At 39.6% G+C, this 18,743-nt stretch overlaps 1 protein-coding gene across 10 annotated transcripts in view; it reads right to left on the bottom strand.

Moving 5' to 3' along the window:
* igsf9ba (immunoglobulin superfamily, member 9Ba) overlaps positions 1-18,743 on the bottom strand; it is an 86,425-nt gene that overhangs the window by 43,502 nt on the left and 24,180 nt on the right. For all 10 annotated transcript variants that reach the window (XR_012337215.1, XR_012337214.1, XM_065281358.1 and 7 more), the window contains one exon: positions 1,673-1,824. Coding sequence is in view for 8 of the 10 variants with exons in the window: in XM_065281358.1 (XP_065137430.1) it covers positions 1,673-1,824 (152 nt within the window). In the remaining 2 variants the exon portion in view is untranslated. The remainder of the gene's footprint in view (positions 1-1,672; positions 1,825-18,743) is intronic.

Below are 18,743 nucleotides of genomic sequence, written 5' to 3'. Positions count from 1 at the left end.
GTTGGGCTCTATTAAAGTCCATTAAAATGAGAAAAATCCTGCAAAAAACATAATTTCTTCTCGACTGAACAAAGAAAGACATCAACATTTTGGATGACAAGGTGGTGAGTAAATTATCTGGATTTTTCTTTTAAGAAAATTGAATATTCCTTTAAGTTTGGCTCACATCCCATTAGTCTACTTAGAGAGGGCGGGGCTTATAACCTACACTGCAGCCAGCCACCAGAGGTGATCAAAATGGCAAAACGATACATTTGTAAGAGACAATCATTAATATTTTGAGTTGATTTAGCGATTGTGTCTTATTATAAACATACAAATCAATGCAGTAAGTAACAAAAATGGCGGCACATTGACAGAATCTCTGGTTATGAAAGAATTTTGTCTTTTCAGCAAAAATATCTAAACCTCATTAACACAAAATAAATTCATTTGGCAAGCAAAAGGGTGTTAATAATAATTGTAAAAATATGTCTTGGAATACGGTCTGTTTTCTCACTCAGGCTATATCCACACAAAGCCGGTGCATTCCCTATCCGATCATTTTTTTTCCTTGCTCTAAAAAAATAATCCGTAAACACGAAACCACTGAAACCGACTGAAAGCGGTGTAGTATATATGCCGGACCAGTATGGGGCGCTGTAATTCTGCCACAGATATACACTATACACGGAGAAGAAGACTTTGAGCATGCGCATAGCCAACGTATGGTGTTGTCCATTATCGCTTGTTGGTCACCATAATTGCATCAAAGCAATAGATTTTGCTGTAATAAAGCTAGTAGGATTTAGTAGCTTCTGTAGCACGAACACAATCACGTAATCCGCCGTTATTGTTGTTGCTGTTACGTGTGACGCTTCCGACACGTGATGTGATGACGTTTTCGCTTCACAAAATATACGGATTGGCTGTACAGACGAAACCGCAAGGGTGTCGGTTTCAGATTTATCCACTTTAGGACCAGGTTTCAAAAAATAGCGGTTTCACTCTCTGAAATCGCCGGATCCGTGTGGATGAAACGCCAATACGATAACAAATTTATGCGTATACAGTGATTCGCGTCTCCGTGTGGACAGCCCCTCAATGTTAGTATATTTGTGCCTAAAACAACTTGCCAATGGGGTAAAAACAATATACTGTTCAGTACATGTTGTATACAATATATTCAATAGGTTGTAGACACCAAAACAACACACCCGTATATGTGTGATGATGATCTAATTTCAAACTGCTTATATTAATAGGATGATCCCTAACAGCTTCCACTTGTCTCTGAGGGCTTTTCACTATACGTTGGATCATGTCTGTGGGGATTTGCCCCCATTCAGACACAAAAGCATCAGTGAGGTCCTGCACTGATGTAGGGCAATGAGTCCTGGCTCACAGTCAGCATTCCAACTCATTCAAACGTGTTAATTTGGGATCACTGCAGTAAATAATTTCTCTATAGACCTCACTTTGTGCGCACTGTCATGCTGGCCCTTCCCAAACTGTTGCCACTAAGTTGGCAGCACACGATTCTGTCGAATGTCATTATATGTCGTAGCATTAACATTTGTCTTTACTTGAGGTTAGGGGGTTTTACAAATCCATTACTCGGTAGGGTTACGCACCTACTTTTGACCATGTAGTGTACTTTATCTCTTTAAAAACTATATGAAAACATGGTTACCGTATATTTCCTGTTGCTGGTCAGCAGATCTCCCTCTCTCAGCCAGGTGACCACGGGCTTGGGGTTTCCTAAGGCAGTGCATGTCAGAGTGATGCTGCCACCCTCCCTCGCCTCCACGTACTGCGGTGGCGTGTCCATGAACGTAGGGGGCGCTGAGACAGAAACAAAATACAGACAAGTTGAGTCTTTCATTTTTAATACTCTCACACGCTTGAGAATCCACGGAGAGCTTGTAAGACGCGCTGTAAAGTGGTGCAGTCATAGAGAACAAGACCTACCAGCATCTCTGCACCACAAGGACTGCAGTCTCGCAGCATCCAAGTGAAATAAGTCAATGAGTCCACACTTGAGAATATCACCATAGTAACAGAGAGCGTTTAAGAGCAGAGTACTTTAAAGTTAAAAGCAAAGTACATGACATCTGCCCACTTCTTCACCCATTTTATATTGATTTTGTGATGGGGGTTGCAGACCTCAGTGGAATGGATTTAAATGTGGTAACGTGTTAAACAGAGCAGAGACATTATATTATTTTTGGAAATTAAGTGTATTTTTAGACTGGCTTTGATGTTTAATCAATAATCATGCCAGGGGTAAAGGGTCTGTAAAACTTTGTAAATGATAGGCAGGAAAATTTTGCAGCTATCAAGCTCTAACTTCAAATATTTTATTAAAGCTTAACTCAGCTTTGAGAAGAATTTGAAACGGCTTGGCAAAAAAAAAAAAACAGTTTATAAAAATATGGTGCAACACATACAATTGTAGTCAATCTATACTTTACTCCCTATGAGCTTTTCACTTTTTTATGCACTTTTTGTATATTGTATACCAAATATAACCCAGATTTCCAAGTACGCTCTTATTTGTATTTTTTCAAAATTTAGGTTGCCGAACATTTTTTCCAATAAATTTCTTAAAAGTTTTGTGTTTTGTCCATGTTGTACCTGAGGAGGTCAATAAAAGCACATCACTTTTTGCCACTACTGTTCATCTTACTCCCATTGCTGGTTTGTTTATTAGCAATATTTTGGCTTTTAGGCCCAAATTAAAGACCAGCAATCTCATCTTTCAACCACATTTAAATCTCTTGTACATTTTCACAAATTTTCCAATTAGAATCAGTGCAGAAATATGCAAAAAAAAGATTTCCTAGTACGCTGTCGTTAGCCTTTTTTTTAAATTAGTTTTTCCAATTAATTTCTTTAAAGTTTGGCCATGTTGTACCCGATGGGGTCAATAAAAGCATATCACTTTTGGCCACTACTGTTCATCTTCCACTCGTTTGTTTATTAGCAATATTTTGGCTAATTTGACTCTTTTAGGCCCACATTAAAGAGCAGCAATCTCATCTTTCAACCACATTTAAATACCTTGTACATTTTCACAAATTTTCCCATTAGAATCAGTTCAGAAAACTCATATATAAATTAGGAATGACCCGAAAGAAAAATTATTGGCTGAAGCGAAATAAAATAAAACACTAAGCCGAAGGCTGAATACCGAACAACCAAACATTTTTTTTATTATTATTATTATTTTTCTCAATATTGCACAAGTTACATTTACATGTTTTCAAATCTTTCTCGGACACTTTAAAGTAGGGATGCACCGAATCCAGGATTCGGATTCGGCCGAATACTGGGCTTTTTGATGGGGTTCGGGTTCGGCCGAATCTTAGATTTTTTTCCACCGAACCCTAAGCTTGCGCTACGCTGGTCGACGTCACGCGGCCGTTGATTACACACATCAGGTGCTGACGTAAAGATAAGTGTTTTTTTTTTCCGGTGAGCCGTTTCACATTTCGTGGACCCACCTGGAAAAACTTACGCATCGCACCGCATTGCTTTCATTGTGCTTTGCAGTCGGGCTATCAAAATGCATCCCCGCCCTGTCTGTCAAGCTATCTTGACTTATAGGGAGGAAAAAATATATTTAAATGCTTATGTATCCTCTCACAGATTTGGATGGGTAATTGTGGTGCATGAAATTCAGGTATTGGGTATTTAAATTGCGTTTGAGCGCGCGCTCGAGTTTTACTTTCACTTTCGCTATCGGGCGAAGCCGCAGTACAGGAAGCAATCCGTATTGATTTGTCATGGATTTTTGTGCAAATTCTCCAACTTCGTCCTGTCAGTCATTACTATCCTCACGTAAGAAAATTAAATCTCTCGCAGCAAGCTTTAAAGTGTTATAGATTGTACGGGCAGTGAAGAGAGTGACTCTGTGTGCAGAATCGCTCTTAAAGCGACAGTAGCCCCTGTGTTTCTGATCGAAAAAATGATCCAATCTCTAACTGGATGATCCAAACTGTGAGTTTTGTGAACCACTGAACCACTTTTAAATGGTGGGTATATCTGGTGTGGGGATGAGCAGAAACAGTTGGTTTACATGGAAATCTAGTTTTTTTTGTTTGTTAAAAAACCAACAGCATCAAAACAATAACAAGAATAGCAGATTATACATTGTGGTTAGAGGCCCTATTGGCTTTGTATTGGCAAAATTTCGGGCTACCAAAAACGGAAGAGTTCCTGCCCGAAGGGCTACCAGGGATTTTGAAATTTTGCGAGCCCTGTAATGGAATAAGGATGCGAGTAGGATTCGGTTTCGGATTCGGCCGAATCTTAAAGGGTGGATTCGGTATTCGGCCAAACCCAAAAAATCTGGATTCGGTGCATCCCTACTTTAAAGTGCTTTCATCAACATGTTTGCTGCATTTGCTCTCACTCTGTGCTGGTTGCTATTCGGCCACATCATCAAATACCTCATTGTTCTGTAAAATTTATTTGGTCTTTTCACTTGTTCGGCCAGGGTTTCCCGCAACACTTTGCAGTTTGGGCGGCCCGCCTAAGCTGGGAAATCCCACCACCTTAACAAGGTCGTCCAAAAAATTTATTTAGTTGCACAAAAGGCCGTCAAGTGCATCTCGGAGAATAGCGCGGATGCGCTTCACACTGCGTGTGGGCATGCGCGCCACATGGCCGAAATGAGAGAAAGACGTGGTCCGTCATGTCTGGAGGATAGCCAGTTGATAAAATGCGTGTCCGTGAGAACGGTAAGTGCTCTTATGTTTTGGGTTTATTAAAGTCTGTTATTGTATTAGTCTATAGTTCTTGCAAATTTAAATCATTTAAGCAAATGATTTTGTTGCTTGAACAACCTGCTAGCTACTGTAGGTTTCATGTGCCTGTTGATTAGATATAATTGTTAAGCGCTCTTGCTCACATTATTTATGTGCATTATTTACATGCTACAGTAGTTACACTCCTTTAAGATAATGTAATTAATAGTGGGAAATAATCTGTTTTTACAATCTATCATCTATCTATCTATCGCTATCTATCATCGTTCGTCAGACGTTCTACAACATCTGCTTTATTAACCCTTTAGTTTCACTTCATCACGCAGCTATTCCCGTTAGAGGTATCTGTTAAAACATTTAATTTATTATAGTGATGCACCGATGTATCGGCCGCCGATATTTATCGGCCGATTTTTGATGAATTTGAAACCATAGGCATATCGGCAATAGCACGAGAAAGGCCGATACCGATCGTTTATTAATTAACTGCATAAAGAAATCCATTATATGTAAAAAATGAGTTAATGTTGTTAATAAAATAAATGCTGAATAGCAAAAACCACCTTTGAAGGTTGTCATGCTGTCTTATTATATTTGTTTTAGCTTAATTTGTGCCTCTCTTATTATGTTGGTCAGTTGAATGTTAATTAGATCAAATCCATGTGCAGAAAAAATAATTTGATGCAGAAATAAACTAGCTAATAGACCAACTGTATAGTATTGTATACAAGTGTTTAATATCGGTTTCGGTCAGACGTTGTCTGCTTAAATCGGTATCGGCCCAAAAAAATCCTATCGGTGCATCCATAATTCATTAATAATCTAGTATGTGTTCATTTTCTGTCAGAGTTTCTTCAAAATTAAGTTTTATTTGAGTGTTTTAAATAAAGAAAAAATATTTTCATCATGACACGTATGCCCCGCCCCTTTGATTGCCACGTCCCAGTCCCGCCCACCCGGCAAACCCTCCCATTTGACCCCCAAAGGCTGGTTCTTTTGACCAGTCTGATCGCTGCGTACCAAGCCCAGACGCGGTTTGGTTAATCGCGCCCTGGCCGGCTTGCTGGAGAGAGGTTCACTTAGGCTCAGGTGCAGAAGGCGCAGTGTGATCGCTACTCGCACCAGAGCGCGTTTCAAAAGGAGAGGCGTCCATTGTGTGACCACTCACCTTCATCTGCCTTCGTTAAAACCTTCTAATGCGCGCAGCAGGGTTACGTGAATGTCTGAGCTGCTCACGCGACAGATCAACTAAGCAAGATGATTAGAGGTCGACCGATTAATTAGCCGATTTTTGGCATATTTAAAAAAATCGGCTTTGGCCGATTTTGCTTCAAAATTAGGCCGATTAATAGGCAGGCGCATCTGCAGGCACCTAAGCGTTGTTGTAGAACTTGTGACTCTGCCTCTTGCTGCAAGCAGATCGCTCCCGTCCCGTGTGTGTGCAGCCATGCCTTGTTCACAAACAGCTTTAGTAAACGATGGCGAGATTGCGCGAATTAAGCAGCCAGTACAACAGCGCGACGGGCTTATGTCTCGCGGTGCACTGTCCGTGCAAAGATTAGGCTCATTTCATGTGATTAATGAGTGATGATGAGTTTTGTTTGCGTGAAAGGAAGAGCAGAGCCGCGCACGCACGCTTTCTGTCTTTAAACTGTCTCCCTGCTTTTATTACTCAAAACAAAACTGACTCGATGGCGAGAGGTCGGAAGACCAAATCATATCCACCGAGGAAATGTTTTACGTGTTGTTACAGTAACACTTTGTTTACAGTTTTGCGCTGCTCAGCCTGGATTAGAACACAGCGCGTCCGATTCGCGAACTGACTCCTTTGAACGGATTCGTTTGAATAAACGGTTGAAACAACAGATCTGTCCCAACACTAAACTCACAAGACGTCACTGTCAGCACAATCAGTCACTTATAGCGCCTCAGAAATGAGAATGTAAATGTGTTTAAAAAGATTTGCCCTAAATAACAGTCTCAACTAAAAACATAGACATTTACTATGTTAACTTTATGATGAATAAATAATTTATCAGGTCTACCAAATAAGGATTTTATCCTACAAAGCAATAAAAGCCATGGTAAAAAAAACTGATCAAAGATGATGACAGCAGAGTGTCAGGTAATATCTGTGTCTGATAAATGCATGGTGCAGAGGAGGTTGTAAAACTCTTCAGAAAGACCAGTCATAATTTTTTTAAATACTTAAATAGTGACATTTTTACATTTAAAATATCTGCTAATGATGAGAACATTTGGATTATTATGTACATATAGAAAATCGGCCAAACATATCGGCCATCGGCTGCCCTGATTTCTAAAAATCGGCATCGGCCAGAGAAAAAGCCATATCGGTCGAACTCTAAAGATGATGAGGCATGTGAGAGGGCTGTGTGTCATCGTGCACCAAACGACTCTGAATAAAAAAACACAGACTTAACATTACGATGGGTTCCAGTGTTAAGAGAGTGTCTTACTTCCTGCTTTGTTCAAAACAATCGCATCCTAAAGACGATAACGCGTCTGGGCTCGGATCAATAAAAGTACAGTGTGAGTGCATGCATCTGGGGGAGTAGGGAAGGGGGACAATCGCTCTGGGTCACGGTTTAGTTTGGTTTGGATAGTGTGTGTGCACCCTAGAATAAGCTTTTGCTTTAAACAGCAACCACATCTGGTGCAAAACAAAGCAAGCAATTCATACTTCTAAACATCTGTCCATCTGTGCTTACAAGGAGGTTTATTCATCCACACTGCAATCTGTTGCCACCAAGACACAAGGGAAAACATTTCATAGTCCAAAACATCTTGCTACGGTCAGCTTTAAATCTTCAATAAATGAATATGCATTAAAACTGAAAAGCATTTAGATTTCAGAAGATCTGCTCTTTGGTAAACACTTGAAGGTGCTTTAAGGGACAAACAAACTTCATCACACACCTGCCCTACTTTCCACTCATCTCACCGTGTTGTTTGGGAATCGTGGGCTCACACTGCGAGTGATAGCACACCGGCATATTTCGATTTCTGAAGGCCTTTCCACATGAACAGATGGTCTGGATAGAGCTCAGTGACTGGACTATCAATAAAATACCTCAAGTTTTCTCTTTGCTCACTCCAGGATTTTACGTCTGTAATCAGTCGTGTCCTAAACTCAAAGCAGTTTCCATCTGTGATTTTAATTGTAGGATGTCTTTGGCTGTTATCACATCCGTGTATTCCTGTTTCTTGTGTGATGAACGTCAGAATTTTTACAACGGCGTGTCACATTGAAAAGTTAGTATAAGACAAACGTGTGCTTGTGATTTATTCAGCTGCACACAAAGTTAAGAGATCCTGCAGTTTCCTGCTATTGCTCAAGTGGAAGGGGAGTTTACCCTAAAAACACATCAGTTTACATTTTTATACAGTTTTTAATTCTACATACATATTTCCGGTATTTTCTGGATGTATTCTATTAAAGAGACAATAGTTATGTAGCCAAAGTTATGATTACAACTTTAAAGATCCGATACCAGTGTAAATCAGACTACTATAAGACTACTTCACAGCTAGTTAAATCGACCCCCAATATCAGAAGCTAGTGATCTTTGCCCACAATAAGGGTTGGGCAGGATGTACTGAAGGACAAATGTGACTTCAGTCGTAATAAAGGGGAGACTGTGTAGTGACCTGAGTGTCAGTACTGTTCTTTAAGCGGGTACATCTGCCCGGCTGACACCTGCTGTGCCCACATGGGCAGCCCATCGCCACCCTCTCACCCCATCTGGCAGGAAGAACAGTCACTGCCCACATAAGATCCATACACAAGTGGATGCTAATATCGCCGGCTACAGGAAACCAGTGCTGTCAGTGTTTTCTGCCCTTGTGAGACCAGACAGCACCTGCCCCAACAAAGTAGCCTTTGGATAAGAGGGGCAGTCTACATACCAATGAGACACCAACATGATAAGCAAGATTGTGCAGTTGTGAATGAACTGTGAATGAGAGTTTGTATCTGGGATTTAACTATTATAAGTGGTGCTTGCAAAGCATCTTTGTTATCTTCATATATTTAACTATTGCTAAAAGACTTCCTAACAAAAATTGGGTGCATTACTCATTTTGTGCAGTTTATACAATGTAAAAAAATGGTCTGACCACATTTATGTACAGATATGTATACATTCGGTACCAATATGTACCTTTAGGGTATTAATATACACTCTTTGGTGTTAATATGTACTTTTTTAAAGGGTATACCTTAGTGACAGCTAGGGACCATTTACTGAACATTTTTTGGACCTGTCAAACAAATGCATGTTAATAGGTCGGCATAACTATTAACTTCATTGAGTTTTTTATGGTGGAAGAAACAAAGTTCTTGCCATGTCTAAGCACCAGAATATGATACAGTCAGGGGTGCTGTGTTTTTTTAATAAGTACACTGAAGCGCACTACATATTGTGGCTTTAAAATATGAAAAAAAAAATAGGTTGAGCTCTTTTAACCCAAAAGCCATGGTAATATGGCATTTCTTGGGAAAAACTGTAACCACAGTAGAGTATTTGAGAAAAAATTTGACAGGGAGAGAGAGAGACCAAATTATTATCCCAAAGAGAGCAGATAAAAACACGATTCCAATTTTGCAAAGGTTTTAAAGTGATTCAAAAATGGCTTTCAAATGTCAACAAAAAGCATTTTATCACCAGCTAACCAAGTCAGCTACAGTAATAAGTCCTAAGAGATGCTTAAACGTTAGACTGAAACACCAGTTATAGCCTATAAAGACCACATGCCAAAATCACTTGGGAGGAGGAATATCTACATCATTTTACCTTTATTTTAGTCAATGGCTCTGTACTGTGGCTCCAGTCACTAACACGCCTGCGATCAAATCAAATGTACTGAATTTCAAGCAAGTCATTTAGGTCCAAAGCTGCACTGCTTGCAGATCCGACTATGAGCCATTATGCCAAAGGCTATTACATACTGTAGGTTTTATTGTAAAACGCTCTGATGACATCTAAAAACCACACACCATATACACAACACAATTCACTAATACTGAGGGAACGTGACTGAGTGAACCTAAATCTGTGCAGTATGGACGATGAGGTAGAGGTGACACAAAATTTCAATGGTTTCTGATAAAAGAGCTTGTTTAAGAATCACAACATCTTCAAAATGCAGCAATATCACAGGAAATCGTGGAAATTTTCAGTTTGTTGAGGGTTTGTTATGCATTAAGAAGAAGTAAATGGATGTAATGTTACTCTGGACACTTTTGAATGATGACAAGACAATACTCAAATCTTTGGTAAACGTTAACTCTTTCGCCGCCATTGACGAGATATCTCGTGAATCAAGAGAAAACGCTTCCCTGCCAATGACGAGTATTTCCGGATTTCTGCAATACCGCTATTATCCACCAGGTGGCGCCCTTCCGCAACCTTAATTAAACCCGGAAGTATTGCCGTATGGCAAGTGGCTGCATGTCCGTGTCTGTTTTAAAGATCGCTCTGAATGGGATCTCTATGAAAAGTCCGTCACAAAAATGGAATTATCTCAGCTTTTTGCTCAAAAAGTGGTGTTTTTGCAGAAACCTACCCATATTCAAAAGCTGATTACAAAAGAACTACTGAAGGTAGGATGAAACGGGGTTTTTTTGGTTTGAAAGCAGAGGGTCTGTTCTTTCATTTGGTATATTGTATGTTTATATATTTAAAGGAAAACATTTTCTGGAAGGCATTAAACTTTTGTGAAAATCATGAAAAACGCTGGCGCTGGCTTTTTTTTTAATCGTTGGCGGCGAAAGAGTTAATCAACATCTAACTCAGGGCCGAAATTTAATAAAGTGTTTACAATCTTCAGTCCATGACTAACACATGCATGAAAGGAGAAAAACTATCCACTCTTTTAATAGCTATTATCTGACAACTATTGATAGCCAACATTACCATACAGTAATTTAATGGTGTAAATGTTACGCGTTTAGATGACCATGAATTAACTCTCATTTGCAAAGTCGTTTATATAAAAAGCTTCTTTCTTGCATATAATACAAGCAGTGTCTAAGAATGAAAATAGGCTTTTATTTGATTATTATAGAAAGATTATCATGTAGCCTATTAAGACAGCCAACCAAAGTGGAGAAGATCTGAACTGAACATCAACATCACGGACATGCATTACCTCACAGAAGTTTAAAATCCTATACAATAAAATCTTGAACGTAGATATAAAAATGAACCCAGTATTTGCGTGCTGTTTGAAGACTTGAGATGCAGCTAAACGTATAAACGTATATTTAACACGTATAAATGATAAACTTCCATGATGATGTACTGGCCTGTGTGTGCAAGTGAGAGTTTGGCAACTGTCCAAGCCCTCCTTGAAGTAAAGCACACACGTAAAGAATCTATTTATGGATTTCCAGAATCAATATCAGTATTTTGTTAAAATCTGAGAATCAATATTTTTTACCCAGCCCTACTCCAAGTATATTTTAAAGCACTGGGGTATGTAAAAAAAAAAAAAAATTTATTTAAAAAATTACAGCTCCCCACGTTCGCTTCTCTGTGATGCAGTCTTGCCCTGGCCAATATGGCAGCATTGCTGATATTTTGCAGCAACGGGCCAAATAGCTCAATGAAGTGTTAATAGTTGCGGCGGTAGCAAGGAAATAGGAAGCAACGAAATAAACCCCCACAGATGTTCACACTTGCTCTGCCCGCCACAACTGCACAGGTGACATTTCTCCGGCAGAAAAAAGATGAGGCAGACACTGAACTCATTCACCCTGGGCCAAAAACACACACAAATACCCGCACAGAACAATACACCATTTACTAGTGCTCCTCCCTCTCTCTTTCTCGACTGAAATGGAGAAACGGCTACTGCGCACTTTCCGAATAAGTCAGTGATTTTTGCGAGGGACTTTTAGCATTCATGCGAGGTGCGGCAGTCGGTTACCCTTGCTGCTGTCATTGTTTGAGCTTTGGAATATGCATGAGTTTCACCTCACAAGCATATGTTAAACGAACAAATATTAAGCACTAACTGAGTGCTGACAGCGCTGTGACGTTCCTGTGGATCACACCTCAGTGTCTGACAGCGACCAAATAAAATATCAGCTGCTGCTTTATTTCACAAAGAATAATTAACAGAACCAAATCCAAAGAAAAAACATATATCTGATTTGTACTGAAAAACTACTGTACAACAGCATTTTAAAACAAACTTTTCTTACCCCGGATTTCCACCGACTGCGGAACGGCTGCGGATCCGTTGCGGAATGGCGGCGGAGTCAATCGGTTTCCATTCAAGTCAATGTGTGTATCTCCACTGACTGCGCTCCGAATCCGTCACAGCTCCGGCCATCCGCAGCCCTCCGGCACAAATACGCAGAGCTTCTATTTTTGACGGATGCCGGACAGCTCCGCAGGGCGGAGCCATGACTTTATCGCGTGATCATACCTGAATTCACGAGAACTCATGTTTTTTTTTATTAAATCTTTGCAATACACAAATAAAGTCATTAATACTGAAACAACAAATAATAGACAGGAACAGAGCCAGAGGGAGTTTCAAATAAATACATTAAAGATAGAGCATAAATAAATTTTTTAGCAGCCTTCTTATTTTTTGAATTTTGGATGGATTTGATGTACTGCTCTGTCTACGCGAGATCTCGTGTTGTGATCTGGGCTGGTTTGTAAAAACGTCATAATTCAACGGCATAATGGGCAGAGACAGAACTAGGTATAGCGCGATCATCACGTGAATTTGCGAGACCTCATGAGTCCTCGTCACTTCAGCACGCAGCCGCTCTGCAACAAAAACGGAACTGGTGGGTATTGACGGACGGCAGAGTGCGGAGACGTAACGCAGCGGAGCAGATCTGCAGCCGCTCCGCAGTCGGTGGAAATCCGGGGTTAGATGAAAACCTGCCTGGTTATTGGATGGGTACGTATAAACTTTGCCCAATCTGCTGCATTCCTCAATTTATTCAAAGAAAGACATCTTTTCTTAAAATTCACATTATTAAAAAATAAATACCTTCTCTTTTCTATTCTCTATCTTCTTGGTAAGTATTGCCTCTAAAATTTGTTGAAACTTTGTAACTTTGTATTGCAGTTCTGCATATTATTCCCTAACTGTGCGTTCACACCGCCGCTGACAAGAGAGATTAAAACAATGCTGTCGAGAAAATTCGTTGATGCTCTGACGATTGAATGCTTGGTCTCGTAAACTTTATTTTAACTATTTCCCTGCCATTGACTAGATAACTGGTCAGTTAAGAGAAAATGCTTCCCTGCCAATGACGAGAATTTACGGCTTTCCGCAATACCGCTATTATCCACTTCCGCAACTTATACAACCCGGAAGTAACACCCCACGTGAAAGAGAAAGAACTCTGTTAAAGTTCACTCCGCATCGGATCTCAAACAAAAGTCCTTAACAAAAATGAAATTATCTCAGCTTTTTGCTCAAAATTTGGTGTTTTTGAAGAAACCTACCCATATTTGAGAGGTGATAAAAAGAACTAATGAAGGTAGGATGAAACGTTTTTTTTTTCTTTTTTTGAAAGCAGAGAGTCTGTTCTTTCATTTGATATATTGTTTGTTTATATATTTAAAGAAGAAAATTTTTCTGGAAGGCATTTAACTTTTGTGAAAATTATGAAAAATGCTGCCATTGACTGGCAACTTTTTTTTAAAACGCTGGCGATAAAGAGTTAAGGGGCCGCAATGCAAACAAGCATGTTGATCTTGTGCAGACGGACCACAGGTAGTGTCTAATGCCGCTTTTCCATTGAATAGTACCCCACGGGTCAGGTCGGGTCAGCTCCCTTCACTTTGGCTTGGTTAGTTTTTCCATTGAGTTTAGTATCACTTCAGAGTGGGAGGGATTATAGGCGTGTCGTCGACTGATCTATATAAATGACTGGATTGTTCATGACGTCACAACTGTTAAGCCACCGCGCCGCCATGTTGGTATACCCAAACTTTCTCAGTTTAATCAGTTGTCTACAGTGTTTTCACGTCATGTTTTGGAGTAAAAAAAAAATTTATAATCTCATGCCTAATCAGAGTTTACTGCTGAGGAAGTGTCTTGTGTGTATTTTGTGAGCGTGAGCGTCTCTTTTATCATAAACGGTTTTTGACGTGTCTGCAGCAGGCACATATTTTGACAAAATACGTGATGCACATGGTTCACATGACGCAATAAACACATCTTTTGAAAACGCAAGCAACACACATGACACTCCGAAAACATATTTTTAATTTGCGCCCCTCGGATGAACAGTCACAAGCCGCCAATAGTTTACAGGACCATATTCTCTGGAATTCTCTCAAGCGGAGGACTTCTAGATTCCCAGTGGTTGCTGCCAAATCACTTCATAGCTCGTTATCATAAAGTTGATGTGACATTGGCTGTTTCTCAATTCCAAGAACGCAAAGAACGGACTTGCCAGGCGACCTCCGAAGAACGAACTCAGAAGGTCGCGAGAACACAGAACGCGCTTGTGAGAATTGAGATGTGTGCGATCTTCCTGTTGGTCACCTGACCTCTGCCATTGTTTTGCCGCAATGACTTCTGGGACGTGAAGTGATTCCAGCGCGCAAGTCTGCACTCAATGCATCCTCGATATCAAGAACACATCCGGGTATTTTCACGCGTCCTCTGTATTTGCATTCTTGAGAATTGGAATGAACTTCGACTGTTAACTCTTTCACCGCCAGCGTTTTTAAAAAAAGTTGCCAGCCAGCGCCAGCGTTTTTCATGATTTTCACCAAAGTTTAATGCCCTCCAGAAAATGTTCTTCTTTAAATATATAAACATACAATATACCAAATGAAAGAACAGACCCTCTGCTTTCAAACAAAAAAAAAACGTTTCATCCTACCTTTAGTGGTTCTTTTGCAATCAGCTTTTGAATATGGGTAGGTTTTTGAAAAAACACCATATTTTGAGCAAAAAGCAGAGATAATTCCATTTTTATGACGGAATTTTCATAGAGATCCCATTCAGAGCGATCTTTAAAACAGACACGGACATGCAGCAGCTTGCCATAGGGCAATACTTCCGGGTTTAAAAAGTTGCGGAAGGGCGCCACCTGGTGGATAATAGCGGTATTGCGGAAAGACGGAAAATCTCGTCATTGGCGGGGAAGCGTTTTCTCTTAATTGACGAGATATCTCGTCAATGGCGGGGAAAGAGTTAATGATGACGTAGAGCGAGAACACGAGGACGCAAGATCGCTGAAGAACGCATATTGAGAAACAGCCATTAACTCTCCTTGATGCCCACAACATCCAAGATAAAAATAAAAAAATGGCTTCAAAATGCATTAAAATGCCTTACGGCCATTTTGGCGCTCTCACAGGCGGCGGTGTGAACGTACAGCAAGATTAATGTTTTTACTGTTTTCTTCACTGTAGTAAAAAAGGTCAAAATGCGCAAAATTTTTATGTTAACAAAAGTGTTTTAGAACAGTGGTTCTCAAATTGGGGGCCTCAGTTTATATAATTTTATACATTTTACATTAATTTATCATATATTCTGTGTAATTAAACCTCAGAAAAATAAGGCTACTAACCATAATACCACTGCGCTGTATAATTAAATATGTTTAAAGTAAAATTTTAAGTTTTAGAATGTTTTCTTTGGGGGGCCCACGAAAGGATGCACCAAGAAACACCGAAAAATGTTTAGAACCACTGTTTTAGAAACATCACAAGGAGAAAACCCCAAGTATCTCAGGACCAAAAATCAAAAGTCTATTTGCATTTACAATATGAGCTATTGCCAAATTTTATCTAAATAACAGGCCCCAAAATGATTGATTGAAAAGAACTTTGCATGTTAAAATAAAGTGCTCATTTTTCTTGCCTTTGACATGACATCCTCTATCTCATAAAATCACTGTCGTTACGGATTAGTCATACATGTATGTGTGCAAATATATCCAGTTTCAAATGATTCATTGTTTATTAGCAGTATTTAATGTCCTGTTTCATACGGATAATGTCCATTCAACTCAACTCCACATTCAACATTTACATTTATGCAGACACTTTTATCCCAAAGAACAGTGCATTCCAGTTTTATCAGTGCTCCCAGGGGAATCAAACCCATGACCTTTGCACTGCTAACGCAATGAACTACAGGAACACCACGTTCAAGCACTTCATATCAGACACTGGTGCCCTATATATTAAGCATACAGGATATATTAGAGGTAACTAAACAACTTTTTACCCTTGCTTAAGTAGTTTATCAGAGATGTACCTCCGCTGAATCTCTCCTAATGCACCTCTCTTTCAGCAGAACGTCCCGTTCCTCCTCTGCGATTTCAATCAAAGCCAGTACGTAATTGACTGCGCACTTTCATCGCTTCCGCTACGCCTCACTTAGGGCGGTAATTCAATAAATGGACACCATAAAGGGCTAACAAAGTTGCATAACGTATCACCTACCCGTATCAACATGCCAAGCGCTAACGCACACACAAGCCCTTAATGTTGACCATAATTATCTTTAATAATCCTTCTCCCACTGCAGCTCGTATACATACAGTCATTTACGGTCATCATCGGTATGCAATGCACTGCGTAAACAAAAGGCACCGCATCAGCACTCGCTTTGAGCCTATGGCGGCTTTGTGATACAATTAATATGCCACCCAGGCCATTTTAGATATTGACCCCCAGGCAATGATTACTGAGCTGTGAATCATGATAGTTTACATACTGTCTTAATGGATCGTATTAAATTCATCATCTAATAAAATGCAAACACTCACCGTGGAGAGGATAATATATTTCCAAGCCCATAAATAATAAATCGGGCAAAATGTGGTGTTCAGGGGGAATACGAGTGAGGATTATTACATGACCAAAGCCTTGAGCTTGCCCAAATCTGCCTCTGTAGTTTGGCACCGTGGAAGACATCTCCATTAGTGTAATAAATACTACGTGTGCTCTGCCTTGTGAAATATTACTCGGTTTATTAGACTCAATGGCATGCAGATTTCATACCGGCCGAGGTATGAACGTCGGCTCGTATCCAAAGGGTGATAATGGTACGTTTTTAATACTTCGATTGACACGTTCCCCTATGAACCACAAGTCAAATCGAGCTTATTATTGTACAGTCAAGTGTACACAAGCAATAATAAAATACAGTCCCGCTGGAACTGTCGTGCAGTTTGTTATGAGACAAATGGCAATAGCATTTTCTTATGGAGATCTGTGATGCAGCTGCAGGATAAGTGTTAGTTTTGTTGGGTCTATCACATGTATTACTCACTGTCGTGCAGACAGTGACTCGTGAGTGGTAAGACAGTCACCTCCTACTTCGCTCCTCACAGGTCTGATTTACAGATCATTAAAAATAAATATGAATCAAGCCAGGATTAGTCCTACAAAACCCCCAAATGCAGACATTGAATACACATGAGGGCGAGAGATGTAGGAAAGCGAGAGAAGCAGAAATGAAGAAATGAACATCAGCCCCCACAGGCAATATATGCAGGGTCTCAAGAGAAACCATACACGTCTGAAGATGTAAGCAAAGCCTTATACTGAAAAGCTGTGTCCTGCATCTACAGTACAGTGTATGTACAACAATGAATCTGCTCAGTTCATACTGTACTGAATAGGGATGCACCGAAATGAAAATTCTTGGCCGAAACCGAAAACCGGAAAAGAGGAAACCAAGGCCGAAAACTAAAACACCGCAAAAAATTATTATGCCAATTATTTGTATAAATGCATTTATGGCTATGACTGTGTACTAACTTTACTAGGGGTGTGTGGCGGATCGCAAAACTCTTGGTTCGGATCACATTACAGTTTTTGAGGCACGGATCAGATTATTTTTCGGATCAGCAAAAAGGGGTGGGAAAAATCGAATTACAAATAAAGAAATTGCAAACATTTATAAAAAACTAACAAAGTAGTACATTAATAAGGTCTGAAATTAGCATTAGATACAGAAATCAAATTAAATGAATCATAACACTGTCTTTATTGTATAAATTAAATATAATTATTAATATTTTTAGAGCTACAGAAGTGATTTTCTCTTTGTCTTTGATTGTTTGATTAACATTAAGGACACAGAATTAAAGGATTAGTCCATTTTCTTAAAAGAAAAATCCAGATAATTTACTCACCACCATGTCATCCAAAATGTTGATGTCTTTTTTTGTTCAGTCGAGAAGAAATTATGTTTTTTGAGGAAAACATTCCAGTTTTTTCTCATTTTAATGGACTTTAATGGAACCCAACACTTAACATTTAACTCAACACTTAACAGTTTTATTCAACAGAGTTTCAAAGGGCTCTAAACGATCCCAAACGAGGCATAAGGGTCTTATCTAGCAAAACGATTGTCATTTTTGACAAGAAAAATAAAAAATATGCACTTTTAAACCACAACATCTCATCTATCTCCAGTCCTCTGATGCGCCAGCGGGACCTAACGTAATTGCATAGTGACGTAGAGAGGTCACGTGTTACATATATGAAACGCACATTTGCGGACCATTGTAAACAATAAACTGACACAAAGACATTAATTAGTATCATTCCACATACAACAACGTAGGAACGGTCCTCTTTCTCCACACTTGTAAACACTGGGGCGTAGTTTCGCATTCGTCCTCTGTGACCTCTAGACGTGATGACGTATTGCGTGAGGTCGCGCTGACGTGTCACAGGACCAGAGATAGACGAGAAGTTGTGGTTTAAAAGTGCATATTTTTCTTGTCAAAAATGACAATCGTTTCGCTAGATAAGACCTTTATGCCTCGTTTGGGATTGTTTAGAGTCATTTGAAACAAAAAAAACTGTGTGTTGGGGTCTAGGGCTGTTAACTTTAGTCGTTTAGTCGACTTATCGGTCGATGCCGTCTTGGTCGACTGACATTTTCATTGGTCGACCAGTTGCATAATTAATTTATTTTCCCCAATAAAGAAATTTTCATTGATTTACTCCTTGA

The sequence above is a fragment of the Paramisgurnus dabryanus genome, chromosome 8 (assembly GCF_030506205.2).
Source record: "Paramisgurnus dabryanus chromosome 8, PD_genome_1.1, whole genome shotgun sequence".
Lineage (NCBI taxonomy): Eukaryota > Metazoa > Chordata > Actinopteri > Cypriniformes > Cobitidae > Paramisgurnus > Paramisgurnus dabryanus.
The sequence above is the reverse complement of the archived record's forward strand: the minus strand, read 5'-3'. Positions and strand labels throughout refer to the sequence as shown.